Raw genomic sequence first — 27,890 nt, forward strand, 5'->3', positions numbered from 1 at the left:
TTCGATCTCCCGACCTCTTCAGCGTAGCGTAGTAAAGTGAAAGTGGAAAGTTGTCTTGAAGGGTTGGTTGAGATGATGATTTGAAACTTGACTGATTGTTGTGCGACAATGAGACTGGATTTAATTTTTAACTTCGGACTTCAGCGAAACGTAATCTTACAGCCTATTAGAAGGTGTGATTTTTTCAGAGAATTTGTGCTAAGAAATGAAAGGAATTTGTTAAAAATAAAGACTAGAAAAGACTTTTTTAATTTGTTTTGAAACTTTTTTATTCACTTGTTGATTCATTCATATCAGTTTGTTTCCTTTTATAGTTAAAAAAAAAAAAAAAGAACGCTTCCGGATAGTATCGAACTCATTCACTCTAGAATGGCAGCCCGAGACGTTACGTACGCGCCACGGACTCAGTTGAAAAAAACGTGTTGAATTTAAAACTTAAGGCGCTTATCGTCTTTCGTATGAAAGAAAAAAGTGCTTATGTAGTGACGTCATGACCGGTCAAATAGTGTTTCAGATTCAAAGACCGGGGCCGGTCAAATAGCCACTGCCAAATAATATCGTCAAAGTTAATTGGGTGCATCTAAAATAATATAATATCGTCAAGATACGATATTATACATATACATAATTTGATTAAAAATCAGTGAATGGGTGTGCTGCAATGAACAGGTCTGGTATTAAAGAGAAAAATGATGAGTGGGCTTTGATTTCACAATACTATTGAAACGTGATTTCCAGTTACTTACAGCGATTTTTACGAGTTCATGAAGATGAATATTTTTAAAAAAAAGTAAAAAAAAAAATTAGTAATTTTTAAAATAAATACTTTGAAGTTTTTTTCAGAGCCAACTTAAAAGATCCACAAAAAAAGTTGAAAAGATCCGGAACCGGATCGCGATCCGCCATTTGGCCATGCCTGGGCTAGTGCATTCTCCACTGCTTTGCTTATAGGCTATCAATAATACCAATTGATACAGTGGCATATGGCATTGACATGTGGCTTTTGCCGAGCTTGTTTAATGTTTATGCCTTCTAATAGTCTTGTAACTTAACCAAATCAAATGGCCTACCTGTCCGAATATATATCATTAAGAAAGTCAATCTGATATAAAAAAAACTGTTGCAACAGCATCAAATTAGGTTGCGGTTTCCTAGATCCTGTGGTGGTAGGTTATGTCAATCCTAACACGGACCGACTTATGAAAAGTTTGACTGTATGAAAAATACACACACTGGCGTCAAATTTAACACTAGAAGTTTTTAAACAAGGGTGTGCAGGCCTCGAAATTCGTTGTTGTTGACAGCGGACAAACGTGTCCGATCTGAGCAGCTATCTCGGCGGACAAATTAAGTCTCACGGCCGACACACCAGTTTTAGCGTCAATCGTCATGCTTAAACACTTTTCACTTTATCTTGATATTTTTTCGCCATTTGAGAACTATAACTACGGTTTAAAAGGCTTTTTAAAATTTCAGCGAAGTCACGCTGAAAGGCTTTCATCAGACCAACCACGTGCGTTCGAAGAGTCAAAGCGCCGTATAGCTGCTTAATACGCCGCATAACAAACTGATTACGGTAACTGCCACCGAACGAGGTCGTGTGGCTTCTTACGTCACAATGCTCTTTGTTACGCTAATTTAATGTCATCAATCGTTGAAGCAACGTAAAAATCGAAAGTTATCCTGCTCGAATAGAAGTTAAGGGATACAGTATTCACATTTTCTAGATGCACGGAAAATTATATTCTCACAACAATATTGTTAGTGCTGTGCAGTGACGATTTGTACCGCTAGTTCCTGCGTTATATCTTGGCGGACAAATATGACCGATTTAGATGGTACTTCCCACGGACATCACATGCTGTGACGGCGGACATGTGTCCGCCGTGAATTTCGAGGCCTGGGTATGATTTAAATTCTGTCGAAAGACTTCTCAGTTAAGGAATAGAGGAACAAAATTGGTTGCCAGCTGCATCTTTAAGTCTAGGGTTGCCTTATCCACTAAGTCACTCAGTAGATCATGCTGTAATTTAACATTTCTGTAAAATCTTTTGAGCTGACATGCATGAAAAACATTTTTTTATATATTTAGATCTGGTTTTATTACCATTATCTGCTTTAATTAATCATTTAATAATGGCAATGATGTGGTGATTTTTTGGTATCGTAGCTGTCATTGGTGGATTTTATACAGTATACAAGTATCCTTGTAATTTTTTATACACTCTTTGATTCAATCTAGTCCATTCTAAAGAAGTCAGAATTCTGCTCTGCAGTTTTAGTTTATCAATGCTTACCAGTTTTGATTGGAGTATCTCTCGTCACTTGGAAAATCAATTGCGCCGACTTCAAGCATTAAAAAATCAAAGCCAAGAAACAGCAACCCCCCAAATGGATGGTCCTACATCCATTATAACTCAAGTTTCAAGAGACGGAGAGCCTGCAAGCAATGGATATATGTCTGCCAATAGAGGTATTTTCAAAACATTTCATTTGATCCAATGATGTGACTGATGATGTTGTTGATTTGATTTTGTAATGTGACGATGGTAATAACTTATATCATATGTTTTGTTATTATATATATAAACTTTACAAATGCAATGTGGAAGCGTTTTAACCTGTATATAGAATAGATGTTGTTGAAGAGATGACATTTTACATATATATATTGGCTGTATAAAGTGTTTAATTTTGCCGTATATATATATAATTAAAACAATACCCTGGTTAGTGGTTATAGGCTTGCAAAGAAATAGTTAGTACAATTTTGAAAGCTTGAGATAGAAGCACATTATAAAAAACTCTGCTTTAGAGTTATATAATATAGGGAGCAAGTCTTTTAGGCGCTGACAGTTAGGCGCTGGTCTAATAGGCGCGCACACTGTGGCGTCTGGATATTTAGGTGCGGAGCACTGTGGCGCCCGGTCATTTAGGTGCTATTCCTAGTAAAGTCTGTAGATTGTATCAGCTTGCCAGAAAATTATATCATGGCTTCAGTGAGTGAAGCTGCAAAAACCGGCAATGCTTTTCACACAAAATGTTACATTGAACAGAAAAATATATTGTTGTTTTATTGATTTATTATTGTTTTATTTGTTGTTAGTCCAGGTTTGCTTTGGTGAAAGCTTTATCAATAAATTATTGAAGCTTCCAACATTATTGAGTTCATTTTTAGTTAACTCTTTCGCGACCATGGACGTATACACAAGTCTTGGGATTTTTGCCATGATGACCAAGGAAGTATCCCTACGTCCAAGGTTAAAAGGCCTATTTCAAGCAAAAAAATACTGTAAATGATGGCAGATCCATAGTCTTTGCCTGTCCTTTTTTGGCTAAGTAAAAAAAAATATTTTGGCGGTGCAGTTATCAGATGAGGACTTCTTAAAGATGGGGACACAGTGGATTTTTTTTCTTTCACTCATTGGAATTGGCAGTCAAAACTGGCTAGGCAACCCCTTACTTTGGAATTTCTCGATCAAAAAGACTGTAGGCTAAATTACGTAAACTTTTTGCTTAAAATTTTCCAAATTTCTCCATAATCATTCTGCTGTACCTCCTAAAGCATTGCGCGCAGAAACAAAGTAAATTTTTTCTCATGTGCAGAATTGTTTTGGCATTCGATTAAACTACATATATTTTCATATTATTGTATCATGCTTGGGTAGTAAAAATTATAATGAAGTACACTTTTCTGCCAATTTTTAATTTTTTTAGAAATTAGAAAAAATACCTTTTGGAAAGTTGCTAGTTGTACATAAAATGTTTTAAATTTTATTGCAAAGCTTTGCATCTTCGGATAGCTGAAGATGTATGCTTTCATTTGATGTCAAGATTGTGCGTCTACGTCGATCACATGACATGTTTTTACCGCGTAAATACAACAGATTTGTGTGAAAAATGTCTGGTAATTTAGATTAAATATAAATTACTTCTGTTCGGGATGGATTGGCCATGTGACGAGAACGCGTAAGACGCTCTACTACTGTTCACATGAATACATTTCTACAGAGCATATAGGCTACACCAGTGGTTCTCAAACTTTTTTTTGTTGCGACGCCTCTGGAAAAGTTTTCTGGACTTGCGACGCACCAGCAAATAAATGTTAATGAGGAAACTTATTATTAAAGTTTTGTTTGTTGATACAACAACAAAAAGCAATGCATATTATTTAATGTGTCGTGTGGGCTTGTTTGTTTTTACAAAGTTCATTAAATCTTGGGAGAATTTTTGAAATTGCCACCCGCATTTTTCTTTCTGTGTTTATTGGTGATCGAAATTTGCTTTTTATTACCGCCAATGCAGAAAATCCTGCTTCACATAAATATGACGTGACATATGGGATAATAATTCGTAGTGCTTTCTTCACCAAAGCTGGATAATAATCGCCATTCATTGAAATCCAGAAATTTGCCGGATTTCCTGAATTAAACATCCTTTTCAGGGAATTGTCACAAGAAAGGTCAATGTAGGCTTCTTTTTCTTGTGCAGTAGAAGACAGTGGAGTAGGTTGGACGAAAGGATCACGAATCCATTCGTAGTTTGATAAATTTTTTGGGAAGTATTTTGCAAATTTCGACTCGAGCTTGGACAAATGTTGCCCAAATATGCTTCACAAATTTGAAGGCAGCGTCATACTTTTCTTTTCAAGCAAATTGGACAAGAAAGTGAAGTATCGAGAGCTTCCAGACAGGTTTGCTATATCTTCCTTCCACAATAGCAGCTTTGTAACGAATGCTGCAATTTTATCTGAAATGTCATTTTTATTCGGCCCTTGCATAGAAATGTTCAGTTTGGCGAAGATATCACACAAGTAAAGTAAGCCAATTTCAATCAGAAATTGTTCTGAGCTAAACAATCTGCAAGTGGATTATTTTCTTGCTGCAAAAAAGCCTGAAGTTCATCCACCAATTCGTAGAAGCGTTCAAAGAATTTTCTAAGCGAAAGCCACTTGGATGAAAATTAAAAGAGCAAACTCCGATGCGCTGTATTCATTTCTCCACAAAGTTTTTTGAAAACTCTTGACTTCAGTGGGCGTGTTTTAATGAAGTTAACAACTTTTAAGACAACTGAAACTGCTAATCAAAGGATTAACCTCATCTTTATAAGATAAACTGAATTCAGCTACGAAACGAAACTCTTCTGCGACGCCCTTGGAAAATTGAAACGACGCACCAGGGCGTCGCGACGCACAGTTTGAGAACTACTGGGCTACACCTTGGCTACAAGTTGCAAGCATAATGGTGAGACTTCGCTCGTTATTAAACCTAGTCCGGGTTTTGACGGAAAACTAAGTTACTCATCACCAGTGCCGGTCTTTGGGGTGTGCAAACCGTGCGATCGCACAGGGCCCGCAAATTAGGGGCCCGCAATTTACTCAGAAAATGCAGTAATTTTGTCATTTTCAATAGAAAAATTCAAAAAGTGAATTCAACAAAAGAATTAGCTACAAGAAAACATAAAGACTCAACGGGTGAAACCTATTTCGTCCCCTGAGCATTTCGTACCTTGCAAAGATTGAGAAAAAACAATAGAGCCGAAGTCGCTGATCGGAGTTGCCGCAAACATTTCAAAATTTTTCTCGATCTTTTCAGGGGACAAAATAGGTCGAAATTTGATTTTGTTAGACGATTTTAGGGTACGGTACTAAATCGGGGTACAAAGTTTTCAGGGGACGACATAAGTTGCATCCAGACTCAACATATTATATAAACATAGCTTTATTTCCGAAAAATGCCAAAGAAAGCATAATCTTATCCTTTTGCTATGCCACCGGACAGCACCATTTTACAGTAATATTCATACCCAAATTTTTGTTGAACATGCCCTCAGAATGCCCTAAATTTAAAGAAATTTTTAAAAAATTTCTGGGGGATGCCCCCCACACCCCCGTCGCTGAGTGTCGCCCACCGACCGTCAAACCACTCCCTCCCCTTTCAAAATACTTAGTTACGCTACTGAATTGGATCATTGTCATTGGGGCCTGCAAGGCATATTCCGCACAGGGCCCGAAATACCCTAAGACCGGCACTGCTCATCACTCAAGCCTACCGCCCGCTTGAGTACAGCCTACGGTACATTTTTTACTGATGTTTAGTTATTATTTGACCTAACTAAAAGTGAACTCAATCTCATACATTTTCGGAAACTTGAATAATTTATTGATAAAGCTTTCGCCGGCGCAAACCTGGACTAACAACAAATAAATGCTGAACACGCGCATTAAAAAAAACAACATATTTTTCTGTTTAATATAACATTTTATGTGAAATCATTGCCGGTTTAAGCAGCTTCACTCACGGAAGCCATAACATATTTTTCTGTTCAATATAACATTTTGTGTGAAAAGCATTTCCGGTTCAAGCAGCTTCACCCATATATTCTTCTGTGTAATATAACATTTTGTGTGAAAAAGCATTGCCAGTTTAAGCAACTTCACGCACTGAAGCCATGACCAACAACGCACACGCATTAACAAAACAATATATTTTCCTGTTCAATATAATATTTTGTGTGAAAAGCATTGCCCTACGCCCCTACCTGCCAAGCTGATACAATCTACAGACTTTACTAGGAATAGCACCTAAATGAACGGGCGCCACAGTGCTCCGCACCTAAATATCCAGACGCCACAGTGTGCGCGCCTATTAGACCAGCGCCTAACTGTCAGCGCCTAAAAGACGTGGACCCATAATATATATATACCAAGCGCAAGCCTTAAAGCAGCCGGCGGCCATGGCCGCTAAGTAGTGCTTGAATGACCGCCGGTGCTACCTCCTCAGTCGGCCAAGTTTGGCCGCCGGTTTCTTCTTGCCAATTATTTAATTTCGCAATAGAATGATCGTGGATTAAATGTCGAAAATATGTAGTATTAAAGAGTGACGCAGAATTAGGTCAGCGCGTCATAATCGCCACTGTTGCATTGTGAGGGAACATTTGCTATTGTATGGATGGAATATATCCATCTGCGATCACCAGCGCTGTAAGTCTTGTTTGTAATTCCCGACGCTTATTTTAACAAAATCTTAATCTGAAGTGCTAATTTACATCGGCTGGCAATGTTGTCGTTTTTATATCGATTCAATGTTGTCAGACATAGAATCGTTGTTAAAAAGTAGAACTAGGTTAGTTGACATCTAAGTGGAAAACAGGTGTCTTTATAGTTGAGAAATGTTCCCGCTGTGGGCTAGTGACTTCACACCCACAATGGTGACATCATAACGGAATAAATGGTCAGGTTTTATGAAAAGCGGTAGGCGATATGCAGTTGAAACAATTTACTGACCTGCGAGCAGTTGAAACAATTTAGTGTCATTAGATGGTTCCACAATACCGAATTACAATCCCGATAAAACAGTTATATATTGCATGGTACAACGATTCTATTGCAGGATGTTGCCCAGACTTCAACAACGCTATGTAATCATTTTCAATGTTGTCAGACATTGAATCGTTGTTAAAAAGTAGAACTAGGTTAGTTGACATCTAAGTGGAAAACAGGTGTCTTTATAGTTGAGAAATGTTCCCGCTGTGGGCTAGTGACTTCACACCCACAATGGTGACATCATAACGGAATAAATGGTCAGGTTTTATGAAAAGCGGTAGGCGATATGCAGTTGAAACAATTTACTGACCTGCGAGCAGTTGAAACAATTTAGTGTCGTTAGATGGTTCCACAATACCGAATTACAATCCCGATAAAACAGTTATTGCATGGTACAACGATTCTATTGCAGGATGTCGCCCAGACTTCAACAACGCTATGTAATCATTTTAGCATTGTTGCAAGTTTAATTTTATTTACTTGTGCTATCGTTATTGTATTTTGGCCTCCAAGCACGCAGATTTGGCCGCCGAGAAGAAGATCTCGGTAGGCCACGATAGCTGACGAAAAAAAACACGAGTTTCAAGGCTTGTATACACAAAATGCATGTAATCTTGAGTATTTTAAAGCAAACTTAGTTGAAAAATGACTAGATTGAGTAAAAAAAGGGCCCTAAATGTAGATATAAAACTAAAAGTAAATGTTTCGAAAACTAAACTGTTATCTTTATTTTTCTTTAGTGTAAATAAACGACAGCCAATCTTTGATGCTGTTAAGTTTTAAATTAAATTAGCCTATGGCTGACATCATAAGGGCTAATCAACAGTATTATTACTGTGTGTACCATACATTTATTTTTGTCAGTATTTTTGATGGTCTTAATTTAAGGTTCGTGAGCAATGCGCTTATCGGGTACTGTTTTTGGGAGCAAGTCTTCTAGGCGCAGACAGTTAGGCGCCGGTCAAATAGGCGCGCACACTGTGGCGTCAGGATATTTAGGTGCGAAGCACTGCAGCGCCCGTTCATTTAGGTGCTATATATAGGGGTAGGCAGTAAAAATGAAGGTATTCAGATTTTGCATAGGACTCTTTTTTAAACAATAATATGATATGACAATGCAGAATCAGCAAAAAAATTTGAACTTTAGGCGTTTTTGGCGGTTAGCACCACAAAAAACTGAAAATTGCATTTTCGAATTGTGAATTTAACAAAAAATCATAATTTTCTGGAGTAAATGGTTTTCAAATGTAAAATACTGCATAAAATTGTTATTTTTTTATGCAAATGGGCTCTGTGAAGATGGAAGAATAACTCAAGACTAATTTGGAATTTTATTAGTCAAAGAAAAGTCCAAAATACACAAAAAATGGTGTAAAAGCATCAATTTTTTATGATAAAGTGTTCAGGAAAGGACAGGCCTATTGCAAAGCCCTGGACACTAGAAGAGATACAGTAGAAGAATGGTGGGGTATAAAATGGTGAAGCTTTCGAGGTTAATGCATTTAATGAACTTCTTAAACCGAGGGGAGGACATTTCTGGGGGAAGGGGGGTATGAAATAAGGATTTGAGTAACTGATTCCAGAGTCATGCCGCTGAGGGAAAATACCTAAACGGATTTTATTAAATACATTTAGTATGCTACTATGATTATGTTAATCTTGTTACTAATACTATGATTGTTTTTTTCAGATGACAGAAAATAATAGGCTACAATATTTGTGCTAGGCGATGTACTTCCCAAAAATTATGATGCAGCGATTGCTATATTTAGTGTTGCCCAAAAACTGAAATCAGAGAAGATGACGCTTTGCATCAGGTTGTATGTTACTGCTTTGATAAAAACATGGACAAAAGCATTCGGAAAAGATTACATCGTTGACCAGAAATGCATCATGGAGAAACTTCAAAAGGTCATCACCCACTACCACAATCATGTTTCCGCTCAACCATGCACCAATGGGGAATGGCCTCTTCCTCCTCCTGTGAATGTGGTGCCGAGGAACAGACCGCAGACCACATCATCAATGACTGCTCCATCTTCAAACCACCTAAAGGAGTGGAAGGTCTGCGTGTCATGGATGATGAAACCAAAGACTGGCTGCTCTCTAGTAGCCTTCCAGTGTAGTCCAGGAACATCATGAATCTGGGGTGGTAAAAGGATAGACCCTCGGCCCCAGACGCTCACACAACGACGACGACAATCAGTCTATGCCGAACACAATCGCACAAAACCAATAAAGATAGGAATGGCTTTCGTGAAAAAGAGTATTCGGCATCTCCACAAATCCCGGAGAAAAATGTTATTGATGTTCATAAAGAATCGCAAGACGTATACAGCAGGCTACCAACCAATGGTCTTTTTGAAATAGGGAAGAATATGGATGATTTAACAAGCGACAAAAGGGCTTTTTATATCGACCAACTGGGGTATCAAGTCATGCGCATCAGTGAAGAAATTGAATAATTGAGTATGTCATAGAAAAGGAATCAGAACTAGCTGAACAACAGGCAATCATTGAACAAGATAGGATTGAAGAACAATACATGCAAATTGAAGACGAAACCAACCTATCAAATACATTAAGTGATCAACTGATTGGTTGTCGTTGTATTTCGCATGTGCCCCGGCCGATTAGCACTGATATTCAGTTGATCACTTAATGTATTCGAGAAGACCTATTTCAAGAAGACCATTGGTTGGTACTGTATAATGTCTTGCGATTCTTTATGAACAAGAACATCAATAACATTTTTCTCCAGGATTTGTGGAGATGCCGAATACTCTTTTTCACGAAAGCCATTCCTATCTTTTTTGGTTTTGTGCGGTTATGTTCGGCATAAACATGATTGTGGTAGTGGGTTATGACCTTTTGAACTTTTTTCTCCATCATGCATTTCCGGTCAATGATGTAATCTTTTCCGAATGCTTTTGTCCATGTTTTTATCAAAGCAGTAACATATAACCTGATGCAAAGCGTCATCTTCTCTGATTTCAGTTTTTGGGCAACACTAAATATAGCAATCGCTGCATCATAATTTTTGGGAAGTACATCGCCTAGCACAAATATTGTATTATTTTGTCTCATCTGAAATAAACAATCATAGTATTAGTAACAAGATTAACATAATCATAGTAGCATACTAAATGTATTTAATAAAATCCGTTTAGGTATTTTCCCTCAGCGGCATGACTCTGGAATCAGTCACTCAAATCCTTATTTCATACCCCCTCCCCCCAGAAATGTTCTCCCCTCGGTTTAAGAAGTCCATTAAATGCATTAACCTCGAAAGCTTCACCATTTTATACCCCACTATTCTTCTACTGTATCTCTTCTAGTGTCCAGGGCTTTGCAATAGGCCTGTCCTTTCCTGAACACTTTATCATAAAAAATTGATGCTTTTACACCATTTTTTGTGTATTTTGGACTTTTCTTTGACTAATAAAATTCTAAATTAGTCTTGAGTTGTTATTCCATCTTCACAGAGCCCATTTGCATAAAAAAATGGCGAGTTTATGCAGTATTTTACATTTGGAAACTATTTATTCCAGAAAATTGTGATTTTTTGTTAAATTCACAATCCGAAAATGCAATTTTCAGTTTTTTGTGGTGCTAACCGCCAAAAACGCCTTAAGTTCAAATTTTTTTGCTGATTCTGCATTGTCATATCATATTATTGTTTAAAAAAGAGTCCTATGCAAAATCCAAAGTTAGTGCCTAAAATCCACCCTGTACTGCCTACCCCTACTATATATTCCTAGTAAAGTCTGCAGATTGTATCGGCTTGGCAGGTAGGGCGAATGGGCGATGCTTTTCACACAAAATGTTATGTTATATTGAACAGAAAAACATGTTGTTTTGTTAATGGGTGTGCATTTATTTGTTGTTAGTCATGCTTCAGTGAGTGAAGCTGCTTTATCCGGCAATGCTTTTCACACAAAATGTTGTATTGAACAGAAAAATATGTCATGGCTTCCGTGAGAGAAGCAGCTTAAACCGGCAATGCTTTTCACACAAAATGTTATACTGTATTAAACAGAAAATTATATTGTTTTTTTAATGGGCGTGTTTGGCATTTATTTGTTGTTAGTCCAGGTTTGCATCGGCGAAAGCTTTATCAATAAATTATTCAAGTTTCCGAACATGACTGAGTTCACTTTTAGTTATATAAGTCAAATAATAACTACACAAAACACCAGTAAAAAATATACTGTAGCCTATATTCAAGCGGGTAGTAGGCTTGATTGAAGAGTACGGTAACTTAGTTTTTTGTCAAAACTCCGACTAGGTTTTGCCAAAGCTGAGCTGATACAATCTGCAGACTTTACTAGGAATAGCACCTAAATGAACGGCCGCCACAGTGCTCCGCACCCAAATATCCTGACGCCACAGTGTGCGCGCCTATGTGTCCAGCGCCTAACTGTCTGCGCCTAAAAGACGTGGACCGCTGTTTTTGCAATCATATTCTTGCACTTACATTGAAGTGGTATCGTCTCCTGCCTTATGTTCTGTTTCATTTATATTTTCTATCTTTATGTGCCTATACATTATCTCTATCTATCTATATGCTATATGATTTACAGATAATAAATCACTGCGAGGTTCAATAAAGAAGAAAGTGAAATCAGAAAAACAAAACCCAATATTCCGTTCCATGTTATGTTGTCTTGGAAGGCCCAAGCGAAAACCTCCCATAGATGAGAAGCCAATCAATAATCTGGATATTAACAACTGTAACGAAACAGTTGAAGGGACTGTAGATCCTACTCCCCCTCCCACCCCCACCATTCTAAATCAAACTCAAGATGACGAAGATGACAGTGTAAGGAAATTATAAAAAATGTTTAGCTTCATTTTATATTGAATTTCTCCTGTAAATTAAAAATCTATTCAGTTCAGGCCTTTCAAACAAAAACAATTTTATTCAAACATCTATAATTAATATATGAGTTGTGTCCCTCCTGCGAGCTTTCTGTACATAGTTTTTACATTAATCCTGGGTATACTTATACATTAGTTTTTACATTATATATATATATATAAGTTGTAAAGATTTCTAAAAACTTTAGTTTGCAGTGCTTTGTCTGCAATGTCACTTTTTCAGAGCTTCGAGATATTTACACCCCTGTTGAAGTTCATTTTTTCATATTCATCTGTAAAGTTTCTTGACTTTTTATCTAATATTTTTCTGACATAAAGTGTTAATACAAGTAGTTATATTTATAGAGGTTAAGTTAGGAAGAATGTATATAAATAGTTATATAATTAAACAATAAGTATTATTACTACAAAAAGTGCTCAATGCCAAGCAAAAACCAAGCAGAGCAACTTATATCAAATATGTATATATATAAGTTTCTGGGCAGCCGATTGTAGCATCGAATAGACAGCGACAGACACGTGTTTCGCCCATGAGGCTGGGCTCATCAGTATCGCACCGTGTGTTGAACTGTTTTATTCGCAAGAGTACAAACAAACATAGCCAGGTTGAAGACTTTAAGAAACCGGCCTGCCACACCCCGTGGGGAGCGGCGTGATTTATGGGGTGACGATGCACCCGGAGGGTTAAGTCCACCAGCTTAGGTCGCGAGGGCCAGGCTGGGGAGTCGAGGTACCTGTGGAGGGAGAGTGTGGATCGAAACACTATATGGCCCGTCCGCAAATTTAGAATGGCGGAGCGGGCCAGGGAGACAGGCTCTGCATAGCCCAGAATGAAGCCCTGCGACGGACCGGGCGACCCGTCGCGTGTGGACGCTGGAACCGGCAGTAATTGACCGCCGGGCAGCGCCCACGTCTCCTTCACGCGTCCTCGCGCAGGTACTTTGACTCTTATACCCGGTCTGCCAGTAGGCAGAGCGGATAAAATTTGGGGTCTTCCACGAGGAAGAGAGTCGAACCATTTAAGGATAATTTGGCTCTCGTGGCAGACAAATATTCAATAAAAATGTGGAGCAGAGGCTCGATGAATCAATATACTGTAATAAAAAAAAAAAAGATATGTAATTAATACTCACTGGAGAAGAGTAAGCTTTCATTCGGCGAGCACGGATGTGCACTGGCCAGACGTTGAGGCAGGTTCGCCCAGCTGGGTCGGGGAGGCTAGCGATCGAAACCAGAGGCACTGATAGGCTACATTATCGGTAAAAATAGAAAATTGGGGTAAAAGTTTTGAGGCTGCATCGAGTTGATCAGGGGATCGTGTTGATCAATGCATTGAAAGCGGAGAGATGTTGATCCGAGCGGGCAAGAACAGCGTTACAAGGCGAAAGCAGCGTATGACAGTTCGAAATTTACCAGTCAGTTTAACTCTTATCTTTGTGGAAAGAAAAGAGCCAACAAAACCAGCAGGTGCCAGGGGTAGAGGTTGTTGTACCTATATGGCTGCAGAGGTACTCTTGCGAATTAAACATATATATAGTTATTATTTTTTACAACCTCTGCAGCCTGTTTCACCCCAAAAGGGGATCATCAGAAGGTTCTTATTCAAATAGAACCTTATTGAAATAAAATAATTCTATTTGAATAAGGACCTTCTGAAATCTCCCTTTTATGGTGAAACATTTTGTAGAGGTTTTAGAAAGTAATAACAACGATATATTTGATGTAAATAGTAGTTAAGTAAGTTTGTATATATATATATTGTAGATTTGTAGTTACACTTACACTTTGAATATTTTTTCTCAGGTTGTGCCAAATGGTGTTCACGATTTTAGATATCTTTTACCTGCCAAGCCTCAAAGTCTTGGTCATAAAAAATGTGCTGTGATTGATCTAGATGAAACATTGGTGCATAGTTCTTTCAAAGTATGTCATTTTCATGTTTCTATTGTGCTGTGCGTTGATCATATAAATAAATAAACTTTGTGCAGCTTGCTTTGTTGGTGACTATAGTATATATACAATATTTTACCAAACTAATTAAGTTAACATATTATTTATTCCCTAGAGCTTTTAAATAAATGTGTGCAAAAAACGATGTTTTGAAAATTTTTATGCCACCTGGCTTTACTTCGAGTAGGTTGTTTCAAAAGTTTGATTTATTGTATGTACAGTTGCAATATTTCATTGCGTTGTCTTTTTTCTTCTATTTTGCCTGGTTTGTTTAACAAAATTGTCTTTGTTTTCCCAGCCTATCAGCAACGCTGATTTTATTATTCCTGTTGAAATTGATGGCACCGTACATCAGGTATGTGTAATTGTGTATGCTAGGCTACTTGAAAACAGTTTTCAATTTCTTTCACAACTACTCCTGGAATACTTAGTCTAATTTTAAGTCGCCATCAATTTGTTGAAACCACACTTGTCCACAACAGTAGCTCAGTTGCATATTTGCCCGACTTTGTAAACAAACAAATGGTAAGTTTACGCAATGCTAGTTCAACTCACAGGGTGTGCCCTTAAAAAATGCAATTCCAAAACAGTTCTATTTAGCGTCAACTAGTAGATGGGATAATTCACAGGCAACAACACTTCAATAACGAAAGGAAATTTCTCTCTGTCATGTTCACTTGTTCAGCAACCGATTCAAAGCCTTTACAAGTATGTGATGCTGTCAGGATTGAGCTTTTTAAAGAGGTTTTCCCATGTCCGGTAGTGAAAATTTTCACAACAAGTACTGTAGTTACCAGCCATATTTGTGCTCAAAAGTGTTGGCAGACATATTGCCTTTCATGTAGATATTATTGCAACTCTGAGTACTCTGTAACAATGATATTCCTTTATCTTAACTGACCTTTACTACCTCAAATTTTGAGTAGGCATTTTGTTAACTTACTCCTTGTCCTCAAATCATGTTCATGAATGATAAAGTCGTGAGTGATCACAATTACTGTAACAGAAAATTTCTTCCCAGCCTAAATGTTTGTCACAATGTTTAATGCAATTGCTTCCCCGCTAACAAAAGTTGCCTGTTTGTATCATTTCAACGTCTAGCAGCATTAAAATACAAAAATTATAACATTTGCCGCCGGATTTGCTTTGTCCCTGCAAAAGAAAAAAAAGATGTCAGGATAAAAACTACCGCATGAGATACATTTGCTATGCATCTTTTAATCTTTTTCTAGAAGGTTGCAGCAATTCATTGGTCACTGAAAGATTTCCAACTCCTCAGTAAGTGTTCGTTAAAACGACATGGTACTTTCCCTCTTACGTAAAGAGGTACAGTATTACTACGTCAGCTATTTCTGCGCAGGTGTATGTCCTGAAAAGGCCTCACGTTGACGCCTACCTTGAAAGGATGGGTGAATTGTATGAATGCGTTCTTTTCACAGCCAGCTTAGCCAAGGTTTGCATGAATTGCTTATTAGTGTAATTATACAAAGACCATTGCAATTGAGTCCAAATATGTGTAAATTTCTTGTTTCCTACAGTTTTAAGAAGTACCATGCATGCATATTTTACGACAGTGTTTAAACCAGAATGTAAGACAGTGAGATGCATACTTTATATATAATACAATGCATTTTTGCTGCTTTCATTAAATGTAGTGTAAGCTATACCTATATGTGATGTAGATAAACATATTCAATATTGTTTGAGTAAACTGTCAAGTGACGTAATATCAATGATTGGTTTAGTGCTTCTCAATCTTTTTGTACTCATGGACTCCTTTTAAACAACTATACAGGGTGGTCCACAAAAATGTGACACATTTCGTTTGTTCATAATTTCTACAAATCTGAAGATTTTTCAAAATCCTTTCAGCCGGAGATGGGTCATAACTATAAGTTTTTGCCCTCAAAAGCGCTTTTGTAAAAACGAACCGGTTTCTGAGTTATTTTAATATTTGATAATATGTTCGATCGCTGCTGAATCATCGCTGCCACTCTCACATTGAAATTGTCTATTACTCTCCCTAACATGTCCCTTGGAATTCTTCTAATTTCTCTTCTAATGTTTTCCTTCAGTCTGACAATGGTATCAGGATTGTCCTGGTAGACTCTATCCTTCAGATATCCCCAGAAGAAGTAGTCAGGAGGTCAGGTGAATATGGCGGTCAGAGGTTGTTGGTCCTCCTTGAAATCAATCGATCCCCAGGAAAGTATTGATGCAGATACTCAAGGGTACGATTGGAACAATGTGGTGGGGCACCATCTTGCTGGAATACAGCTGTATTCAAGTCGGTCCCCCTTCTCCTCCTTACTGCTGGAATGAATTGTCGTCTGAGCAATTTGATGTAACGTTCAGTGTTAACAGTCACCTGGCATCCCTCGTCGTCCTCAAAAAAGTAGAGACCAAAAATGCCATTACGTCCTATTGCACACCAAACTGTGACTTTTGTTACACTCAAGGGTGCTTGCACATGCGCATGAGGCTGTGCTTCTGCCCAAAATCTCATATTTTTTTGTTCACATGGCCACTCAAATGGAAGTGGGCCTCGTCGCTAAAGAGAAGCACATCCAAAAGACCGGGATTGTTCTCAATCCGTTCACTGATTTGCTGATCAAATTCAAATCGTTCATCCTTGTTGGCTTGACTTTGAGTCTGAAAAAGCTGAATTTTGTATGGGAAAAGTTGCAAGTCAGCATGAATAATTCTATTGACAGAAGATCTTGAAATCCCCACTTCCTGAGAAAGTCTTCTGGTGGATTTCTGTGGAGACTTCTCCACACGAATTCGAACATCGTGAACTTTTTCGGGGGTTCTTGCGGTGGAAAGTGGACCACAATGGTTCTTATTGTTGTTAGTCACACTGCCAGTGTCTCTGAACTTCTCCAACAAGCGTTTGATAGAATTCCGAGACGGTGTTTTCCTTCCAGGAAAGTCATGACGAAAATGTCTCTGGGTCAAAATTGCAGATTTTGTCGAAAAGTAATGTTCAATGATTTTTGTCCGCTCAGCCACTGAAAATTGATATCCCGGCTCCATACTGCTACACATAAAACTTATAGCTGTACTCTATAACTAACCTGAAAATCAAGAGGTAAAATTAATTTTTATGGAAATGACAGATAAACAAAATATGTCACATTTTTGTGGACCACCCTGTATATCAAGCCTACAGATTCCTCAACTTGGAAGAGTGATCGGTCAAAGCTTTTTGAAGTTACTCTTCGTCTTGAATTTCGTACTTTTTTCTAAAATAAATGAATGCTCCGACCCTCTAAACACTTTCAACGGATGCCTAAAGGCTTTGTTGATCCCAGGCTGGAAACCTCTGTTTAGAGGAAAAATACAACTACAATCGCTAACTTGTGTTTTTCCTCCTCAGTATGCTGATCCGGTCGCTGATTTGCTTGACAAGCAAGGTGTTTTCACTTCTCGGCTCTTCCGGGAGTCTTGTGTTTTCCATCGAGGAAATTACGTAAAAGATTTGAGTCTGATTGGACGCGAGATGAACAAAATGATAATCATAGACAACTCCCCAGCTTCCTATATCTTTCATCCCGACAACGCGGTAAGATTGCAAGTTCACTTTTACCATCCATTTGTGTTCGATTCAGTTGTTTTGCTTTTGTTCAACGAGTAAAGCCGCAGTGTCAGGGCAAAAAGCGTATATATAACGTGTCCGTATATAGTTTGTGGTAGCGAAATCAGTAGGTATCGTATATCCTCCGACAATGTTTTGAGTTGCTGGTAAGAAGCATGACATTTTTCTCATAGGATTAAACTTTTTCTAAATTGAAGATGCCCCTCCCGAGGATCACTCCACTCACTGCATGGATTTCTTCAATATATTTGAATTCCTTATGTCATCCTCAGCCAGTATTATGTTGGACAATGTTGCAGTTGGTTAAATAATAATCATCATGTCATTCTTGGGTATTTCCAATAATACTCAGCTTTCCTACTCCTTTGCGGAAGCGTGAATGCGAAACGGTGTGCCACTGTCTGCAGATATCCCAAATTATATTTCTATGACCTAAACTGTTTGTTAGAGCAGGTCATTGATATCAATTTGCATTACCCCCAAAACGCTTACCACTGAAGTATATACCTCTCAAAAGTTTTAAATAGTGAAATTCTTTGTTTGTTGACTGTTTGCTATGTGTCATGGTCCCAGCTCAATGATGGTAAATGGATATGTTTTATTTTTTGAATCTGCTTTTCTGAAACATGTCGCTCTTCAAATCTTTGTGTATGGTTTATGTTCTGAACTTCCTGTTCTCTGTGGAATTCAAATCAAACTTTGGTTTTGAATGGCTTAATGTTTTACGTAGTGATGCATAAGTTGGTTGGTGCTTTAATCGTCAAAGAAATGAAAACTATTAATGCTTTTGTGAGTAGACTTGTTCAATGGTCATGGTGATTAGTTTAGGTATGATTTACAAAACTTTTTTTAAGGCGATTCGGAGATTTGTTGAGTCGTTGATTTCGGCCTTAATTAGGTTTTCTTTTAGGGACTCCATGTATTTGCTGAATCAATCACTTGAGGAACTGTGGCAGTATCCATACTTATCAATCGTGTTTACACTCTTATCGTCAAAAACAATAGCTGCTCAATCTTTGACCTTTGATTTCAAACATTTTGTGGGGTGTCCAGTGGCCATGTGAGCCCATGTTTAAAGATTAGCTCTGCAACTAATGCAAACTTGCATTAGGTTAAGCTTATTTTTAACCTGGGTGCTATACTTTATTGGTTTAGTGATCACACACATTTTCCTGTGTTGCCCAGTAAAAATTATGAAATTATGAAAGTTTTGGAAATTGTGCTTAGGCATTAAGAGTTTTCTTTAAATTATAAAGGACCTGTGAAATATGATCACGTTTAATGATTGAAGAATCTAAACTTACCACTATTGAACAAAACTTAGTACAATCATGGTCATCACCATTTTGCTTCAAAGAAGTCTGGTCTTCATCCTGAAACATCAGGATCGACCAGTTCTCTTCTACAAACTTAACGCCACCCTGAACAGTGAACAGCTATGGGAGTAAATGTAAAAGCTGAGCCCCCTTTTGCTTGTTACATTTTGTTTTATAGATAAGGCATTTACTTGTATAAGACTGTTACACTTGTTTTGGATGCATCTCCCTTCCCTCTCTTAACGTTTGCAGGTTTTCAATCAATGCAAATAACTGATTTTCTTTTAGCTCTGACAAGACCCTAGGAATTGTGTGAAACTTTAACAGTAGACGATCGTTTCAGCTACGTTTATGTACTGTTAGGTGCCAGTTTTATCTTGGTTTGATGATCCAGGCGACACAGAGTTGTTAGATCTGCTTCCTTTCCTTGAAGCTATCGCGGAATCGGAGGATGTTTATCCAGTGCTACGCTCTCATGGATTTACTTCCCATGCCAAAGAAACCACAGCATCCATTCAACAACTGCAGCATCAGTTGCAGCTACAACATGCTTCAGAGGAAGACGAAGAAGAGAGGTGAGTCTTGATTCCAACACTTCCTCTTTTTGTGGTAAGGAATTTTGTTTTGCAGAAAAGTTTTAAATCGTAGTTATGATGTGCTTCGTCTTCACTCTTCAAATGCTGTTCTAGTGCTTGATTTCGGTATTGCGCAAGGCTATAACCACAATGTAATATTTTCTTTCTGTCGCTAGCCCAGAAGTACACCTAACAAAGATAGCTGTTGCTGAAATGGAAATTGTTTATATTTACTCTTTGAGGCTTATGTTACGAAAAGAGAAGGTTTTTGTGAATGAACGGATATAGTTGCACTTTAATATTCACCTGGTAGTCCCTTTTTTTACATTGATGCAATGTCTGCAGACGTTGAATTTCGAATCAATATAAAAATGGTTTAGTTTGCTGTCGGCGAGAAAAAAATAGGGCTGCTGTAGTAAAGGCTGTGAAATCAACTGCAATCATCTGTTGATTTCACATGGATTCTGTAAGCTGCATGAGGCAGCAAAATTCGTCTGCAGTCGTTAAATCAATGTAAAAATGACGGATTTTGCTGACAGACAACGCGGCTACTTGTATTTAAATTAAAATTAAAACCTTTTCAAAACGTAATGATGATTGATCGTCCGCATGTGGAGAGAATGAAAAACATGCCCCTCTTTTGAGTGTTGCTACTGGTCTGTAGCATGGCTACCTAAAGATACGCAGAAATTTCCAGAAGTTGCTAACTTTTGGCAAATGTTTAAATAAATTTTTCTAAAATTCATATTTTTACGCTTTCTTTACTATTTTCCCCAGATGACACAATAGGTTTTAACATCCTCAGATGTTGAAAAACAAAGAAAATTTGATTTCGAAGATTTTAGTCAGACTGTTAATTTTGAATAACAGTCTGATTCAGCGTTTTTCAACTTACTTTTTCTCATTTGCTACTGCATCCCCAAGGCAACAAAACGCTTTTATATTATTAGGAGACAGCAAAAAGTAAAAAAATCTCAGAAAATGTCAATCAAACAGTATCAGTAGCTGTAATCAAAATGTGACAAATCAGGCTGCATTTCCAGGTGGCCATGTCTGTAGCTATTCAACATCGCATCATACTTAGGCAAATGTCATGAGGTGATACTAGCCAGAACAGACTTCTAAGTGTTAAACAACATTTTTTCTACTAGTCACAGCACACAACTGACTAAATAGAAATTATATGACCAAAAGATGACTCCATTCACAAAATACATTTCTAGCACTTGTTAAATTCTCGTCCATGCTTAGTCTATTTTAAATAGCTCGTCTATGCTTGGTATACTCGCAAGTAACCTATCAAATTTTGAGCAAAATTGTTAAAATTATTTTTAAAGAAGTATAGTAGAAACAACAAAGCTTTAAATTCAGAAACTAGTAAACTGCAAAGCCAGAAAGCGTTTTGAAATCTGAACTGTTTTCAACCTCAACACTAAAATTTAAATTGTACTTTCGTAAAATTGTTTTCGACCCGCTTATTGAACAGTGAGATTTATTTTTGTATTTTAATGTTTGTTAGTTATGATGATGAACCAGATGAACCAGCAAAACTACGTTATGTTGTAGACAATGTTTTTTTTGTCCATATTTACTATGCACAACCTTGGGTTGCTAGTTATAGCCTACTAGCTGCAAACTTTGTTTTCTGCCCAAGCTACTGTTCGATCCCAGTCGACAAATCGTTTTTTTATTGGTTCAACGTCCCTTGCTACAATTTGCCATTGTATCTTGCTTATTGGCGGGCTAGGGGTTTTAGCCAGGAATTATTTCTCCCAACTCTTGTCTGGTTGTTGGTACACCACTCTCATTAAGCAGTGAAGCGATAACCAGGCACTCTCAAAGAAATTGCTTTATGACATTACTTACGGTCCTTTGAAGGAGTTCATTTAAAAGTAAACACTTTGGTAGATTTCAAATTTGGTTGTGTTTTCCATCCACCTGACGTAGTATTGTTTTTTAAGATAATGAAGATCGTTATAACTTCCTTGCATCCATTTTCAATCTCACATGTACATTTAAGACCAATGTTACAGTCAACACATGTAATTGTGTATTCTTGCATTACTACAATACCACAATAAAACATAAAATTACATTTATCCAAAGTCATGAACTTCACCACAGCCATACACACAGTTGGCTCACACACCTCCGGGCCGGAGCCACTTGGCTTGCACCTCCGGCTCGGAGTTGGAGGTTGTTTTCTCACGAGTGTCGAACAAGGTTCGCATAATTGGAAAGTCAACGCCATATCTGCTGAGCCATCGCACCGCCTGTCGCGCTGTAATGTAATTTTTCACACAACATTAATGTAAATTTTCAACTGCAAGGCGTAAGCCTGGATATTATAAACAGCTAGTGCAAGCACAAGTTCTAGTAAAATGCTCAAGATTCTTCACATGAATAATATCTACAAAAGTGTAAGCTACAACATGGATGCTATTTCTAAGGCCTCTTGTTGCAAGTGCAAATATATCCAGCAAAAGTTCATAAAGTTTATGATCAAAGTTAATAGTTAATCTCTCAGAGTGTTGTTTACAAAAGTAGCCTTTATGTTTTTCTACTCAACGTTTATTTGCCTTCAAAAAACGTGTGAAAACCAGATTTCCAAATCATTTTTATTTCAGGTAGCACAAAGCGTCTGACATCAAATTTGGATCAAATCGTCAATTGACGACGTTAGCTTGAGGCTAGTGCTGGCTTGCTGAGCCAAAGAAGACCAATCAGGTTTCGTCACGCTTGAGTTAACGTTGTTGACTCCTGATTTTTTTCCAAAACGATTCATCTCTATCTTTCTTGACAGAAAAGCTTTTTTTGAAAAGTGAAAACACGAGTTTTTTCTACAATTGATTTTTTATTGACTTGGCACTTTTTGCTACTTGTTGTGTTCTTACAAGCGTCTATTGGATGATCAGAAGATAGTTAAAGTTGCCCACATCATTGCGACTTGTATATTCAAACTGTATAAAATTTTACATCTGAAATGCACTTGCGAAACGTTATCCTAATGAACGTGGTGCAATTCGTTAAACTTTGGACAAGATTCGGCGAACATTACGCTTTAGTAGCTACCGCTAATCAAGCGCAAAACCACATCATTCATGTTTCGTAAATTTTTGATCAATGAAAACTTTTTACTCCATGTTTGCAATTGATTATTTAGTTTGCGAGTGCAGGCTCATACCTCTTTCAAGAATGCATCTAGGAATTATCACGCGTCGTTATTGTTCAAGGTGTTAGTTGTTTTTGCATCAAATCACCTTTCACATCACAATCCTGTTAGAGTTTGTGTTTTGACCTATTTGTGATTGTAGTATAACACGACTTCATGGTTTGTAGAAAGTCTTTACATTACTTTTTGACATTCATTGGGTAAAGATGTAAACACCCAGTCATCAAATCAGTTCTTTTTTACATTGATTCACCATCTGTAGACGTTGACTCAATGTAAAAAAGGAAATGATTGCTATGTGGGTATCTTTTTTCATTGCTTAACGTCATTTCCACAAAAAGTTTTGTGTGGTTCACAGCACCGTCCAATAAGTTAAAATTGCATTGTCCCAGATAACAAAATCTATCATGTTTACATTGCTTCAACGTCTGCAGACGTTAAATCAATGTAGAAATGACGGATTTTGCTGTCAATTAAGTTTCAACGGCCCGGTGTAGCAAACGGTGTGTGATGGCTGATTGGAACATTTTTAATCTCTGTCAGTATTTTGCTTTTTTAAAAAAGACTTTTGCTGAAATCACTTGCTCGTGTTTCACTTTGATATTGTTAATTAGCGATTTTTATGATCAAATACATTCTAATGTTTTTTTAATCCTGAATGTTATCGTTTTTTTTTTGCTTTCAGTAGCCTTGCATTGTTTTAAGATTTTGCGCATTTTGCTCGACAAGCAAGTTTTTATCCTATGATGAAACACACGCTTCGTCATCAGAGAGTCTTTTTTCCTTTTTTGTTTTCTAAGTCAAGTGGATTTTTTCTACTTTGCGCTGTTCATTATTAAATCAATTCTTTGCGTTGTTTCAATGTTAAAGCAAGTAACCATAATGTGATGGAAGAATGAATTTGTTTTGAACTTGCCAACGAAGGAAGATGAACGAGTTATTTTTACACGTTTTGATCGACTTAGCGAAGTTTTGTCCCTCCAAAACCATTAATGATTTTTGTTTGTTGAGCGACGTTAAAACTTTGAGTTTTAACGTCTGCTATTAAAAAGGATCACCCAATGGTTTTAATCACTCAGCATCAAGCTTGTAAACAACTAGTTGCCCAAAACCGCTCGGTTGACTTCTTGAGTTTAACAAACAGCAGAAGAAATGTTTTTGGCAGAACATAACTTAGTTGTCTTTTTCGTGTCATGATTTTTTGGCACATTTCTTGACTTAGATGACTTCACTTCATCAGCCAAGCACAACGAACGCTTGGCTGCATTACAAAGGCAAAGCGCTGTTTGTTTCAGTGATAAAATCCGCTTCGGTGGCAAGGTTGCATCAAACATATCGTCATTTTTAGTTTATCTTGTGGGATATTTCACCACTGATGTTGGAAGTAAAACAATAAACATCAATCTCCAAGCCAACAAAACATACCACAGCGTATGTAGACGTTGTAGAGTAATATTGTGCAGTATTAAATTTCTCAATTACAGCTATCTAAAAAGTTGGCAAGATTGACTGACCAGGTTGACAAAATTTTGTATGGAAATAAATGGGACAAACATGAAAAAGAAGTTACAGTGATTTGACAGACTAAAAACAGAAAAAATTTCATTGTTTTAACGATGAATCAACGTAAATAAAAAGTTGTTTTGATTGCTATATTTCTTGGCTGATACATTAAAATTGTCATTATCTTAAAATGATGTTTTAATTACTGCTTATTATTTGACATTTTCAACAGCGATGTGTAGCATAAGGGTCATTGCAAGCGTTGCATCCTTATTATGTATTCAGATAAATGACCCTGAAGATTGAAGAACTCCCATTGTTTAGCCTAAGCTAGATATTCCATGCGTTTTTTCGGGCTGTGGCTATTCCTGTGTTTCCCGCCCTTTCGTTCCTCATTGCTACCCCCAGACAGCAAACCCGTCACTTTTATATTAATAAAACGTCCGCAGACGTTGCATCAATGTAAAAATGACAATTTTTGCTCAAAATAAATGTCACGATTATTTTGAAGTTTTGAACTTATTTTTAGCATTTTTTTTTCTTTATCAACTAATGGCGTTGATTCAACTACGTTTTGTAAAAGAGCAGGTTTTAGAAAATATTTTTCGTCAAAATAACATTGCTGATGCAACGGACGATGAGGATAGGTTTTACATTTCCGATTAATGTTTGATTTTTGGCATGTTTGTCGTGCACTGATGTTGCTGCAGTTGATTAGTCAAACTATAAAATAACTACTTCTCTTGCTGCATGCATATCGCGCCTAAAACAATTTTCGCATTATTTTGTTATTAAAATTCACTGAAACATCACGCTTAGCTGCTGCGGCTACGTTGCAACCACATCCCTGTTTCAAATGGTTAATTTGACATCTAATAACGTTTGGTTTGAGCTTTTGTTGCGTTTTCGGCATTGAAAAATTTTCAAATCGATTTCATGTGTTGTTTATCAATGATGGAGAAAACTGCATACTGGTGTTTTTCGTCAACAATTCTTCTTTCTGCACTGTTCAACTGCTTCAGTATCGTACTTGCTGTTTAACTCTCGCAGCAGCTGAGACACGGCACTCATCGTTGTTCCAGCTTGAGTAATTTTCCCAGCTAGCTGGGCTGTCACATATTTCTGAATTTCATATTTTCTACTGCAATATGATGTTTCCGTTTTTGACAGAGGTTCATTTCAGCTGTTCATCTACCACTAGTTTTGTAAAAAACTGCTATTCTGCACAATTTGAGTGATCATCAATGGGCCAAAGTACTTTTGTCAAAAAATATGGCTACGGTATGTTGTTTAAATTTGGAACGATGTCGGTTTGAATCCAGACAGCAAAATTCATCATTTTTATCTGGATTCGACGTCTAGAGACATTGAATCAATGTTGCAATTGAAAGCTTTGCTGTGTACAGTTGAGTTTTGATAAACGCTTATTTACATTGTCCCATATTGTTGATATTTCCGCTGCTTTTACTAACCTTGTTTTTGTAATGAAAAATGTTACGTTTGCGTATATAAATAAGAAATTAGTGAACGGTTTCGTGGGGAAAATGTAGTTCTACAATTTAGAGGTGATCGCCTCAACTACCCACTGGGGTACATTTTCAAAATACGTACGCACGGTGGATCGCACCATATGTTACGACAGAATTTTTTTCATCGTTAAAGTGTTTATTTTTAACAGACAACTAAATACATCATACGCTTTCAATCGATCACCCCTATCATACAGTTTGTTTTTCCCACCACTTTGTGATTCTTTTAGCTTTCCTTTTCCGCCACCATGTGCCTACTTATCGCGTTGATAGAATGCAGCAAGGTGGCAGCCATATTCTGTAAGTTTTGCTGCCAAAATATGTGCATTACTTTTGCTACTCACGTTTTTAGATCGTTTTATTCTCTTTTCGAGTTTTTCTGATGAAATTTTAATTTAGAATAAAACTGCTTTTGTATAGGTTGATATACATAATAAAGCCGTAAATCATTTTCAGTTTCATGCGTTTCTTTGAAGAAAAGTAGACAGCTGCCTTCTCATGGCATATTTTGATAGGGGTTAAAATTAGTGGAGGTTTCTAGCAGCATAATTTTTTCCTAGTCTGGCAATTGTTAAATACAGTGGTGCAGTGTATATTCGAACAATCCAGTCAAGTAGTCACACAAGCTTTCGATGTCCGGGTAGCAACTTTGTAAAAGGTACCATAAAAAAATCCCCTCTGAGCAACAAAGGAAAACGTATATTCTAGCTCAGTTTGGTCATTCGTTCCCCATCGGCTGGCTTGGCGCATTGGGTTAGGGCGGTGGTAGTAATTACATTGACATGGGTTTGATTCCCACCACAGCTGTTGCTCTATTTTCTTCTGTAATTACCAAACCAGGTTGAAAGGGGATTTTATAATGGTACCTTTTCAAAAGTTGCGTCCGGGTACCGCAGACTTTTTTCAGGTTTATATAGTATTTTCGTGTGGCATTTTCACGCTTGAAGCTCGTTGCCTTTGGCCAGTTTTTTAATATATTTCCGCATTGGTAACCTGTGTTGAAACCATCCTGCAGTGCAGTACATCTATATGCACAGTCTAAAATTAATTGATCAACAGTTTGCCTGCTTGTGTGTTTTGATGGCCCCATCGATGAAAAGTGGTAGCAGTTCGGGATAAAATTGTTATAACTGATCCTTCCTTTCTGTTGCATGCCGAAAACCTGGGAGGTGTAGCGTTGGATCATCCATGAAATAAGGCCGAGCAGTTCAACCGAATATGTTGTATTCCGTTCAATGTCATATGGCTGTTGCTCACATTTTTTTTTAATGCGTGGTTGGTTTGGTTTTGAATGTTTATCCTCGGACTGACAAAGCCTTGATAGGTTATTCCTGGTAGTTTCGGATACTTGTAGAGCAGTGGTTTCCAACCTGGGGTCCGTGATTACCTTGATGAAATCGCCTGGACGTTGAAGATGACATGCGTGTTGCATTGTCAAAAACTCAACCACAGTTCAGTCGTTTAGTTCAGGAAAGGCAACAACAGCCCTCTCATTAAATTTGCATAGGTTGAAAAAGTTTCGGCAGGGCACTTTGGGTCACCTTAATATTCAAACACTGGTGACATTTCTTGAACAATAATATTCATTCATTTTCTTATTTGAGCAACTATTTAACCTGATATTTGCCGCAGGAGTCATAGCGGCAATGCAATATGATACAGTACAGTAGTTGAGTAGCATAATTATTACAATAGTCAATAGTATGTTAATTGAATTTCAGGAATAATTTAGGTAGGGGTCCGCAGAATTAATAATTTATCTAAGGGAACGTTCAAATATTACGTAACGCTTTTTTTCCGAATTTTTGACCCCCCCCCTCCCCCATGTAACGCCAACGTAACGCTTTTTTCAATACCCCCCTCCCCCATGTAACGCTTTTTCACTACGAATTCAGCACAAAAAACTACCATTCCGTACTGTAAAGCGTTACGTAACGTTTTGCTTGAACCCCCTCCCCCCCGATGTGACGCTAACGTAACGCTTTGCATAAACCCCCCCTCCCCCTCGAAGGCGTTACGTAATATTTGAACGTTCCCTAAAG

The 27,890-nt window shown here is 37.5% G+C and overlaps 1 protein-coding gene across 1 annotated transcript; it reads left to right on the top strand.

Annotated features, from left to right (window-relative positions):
- Positions 1-2,122: 2,122 nt before the first annotated feature.
- LOC145768411 (CTD small phosphatase-like protein) lies at positions 2,123-26,297 on the top strand. The gene is made up of 8 exons (XM_082579897.1): positions 2,123-2,473; positions 11,908-12,146; positions 14,009-14,128; positions 14,454-14,510; positions 15,516-15,608; positions 17,535-17,720; positions 19,433-19,644; positions 22,272-26,297. The coding sequence occupies exons 1-8, from the start codon at positions 2,290-2,292 to the stop codon at positions 22,273-22,275; spliced, it is 1,095 nt and encodes a 364-aa protein (XP_082436023.1). The 5' UTR covers positions 2,123-2,289; the 3' UTR covers positions 22,276-26,297.
- Positions 26,298-27,890: the final 1,593 nt, after the last annotated feature.

The sequence above is a fragment of the Aplidium turbinatum genome, chromosome 4 (genome assembly GCF_918807975.1).
Source record: "Aplidium turbinatum chromosome 4, kaAplTurb1.1, whole genome shotgun sequence".
Lineage (NCBI taxonomy): Eukaryota > Metazoa > Chordata > Ascidiacea > Aplousobranchia > Polyclinidae > Aplidium > Aplidium turbinatum.

Bases quoted from the DNA above. Each gene is read 5' to 3' on its own strand.
- LOC145768411 (XM_082579897.1), top strand. From the start codon at position 2,290: ATGCTTACCAGTTTTGATTGGAGTATCTCTCGTCACTTGGAAAATCAA. The intron at 12,147-14,008 runs GTAAGGAAATTA...ATTTTTTCTCAG, and splicing joins AAGATGACGAAGATGACAGT to GTTGTGCCAAATGGTGTTCA. The intron at 15,609-17,534 runs GTTTGCATGAAT...TTTCCTCCTCAG, and splicing joins TCACAGCCAGCTTAGCCAAG to TATGCTGATCCGGTCGCTGA.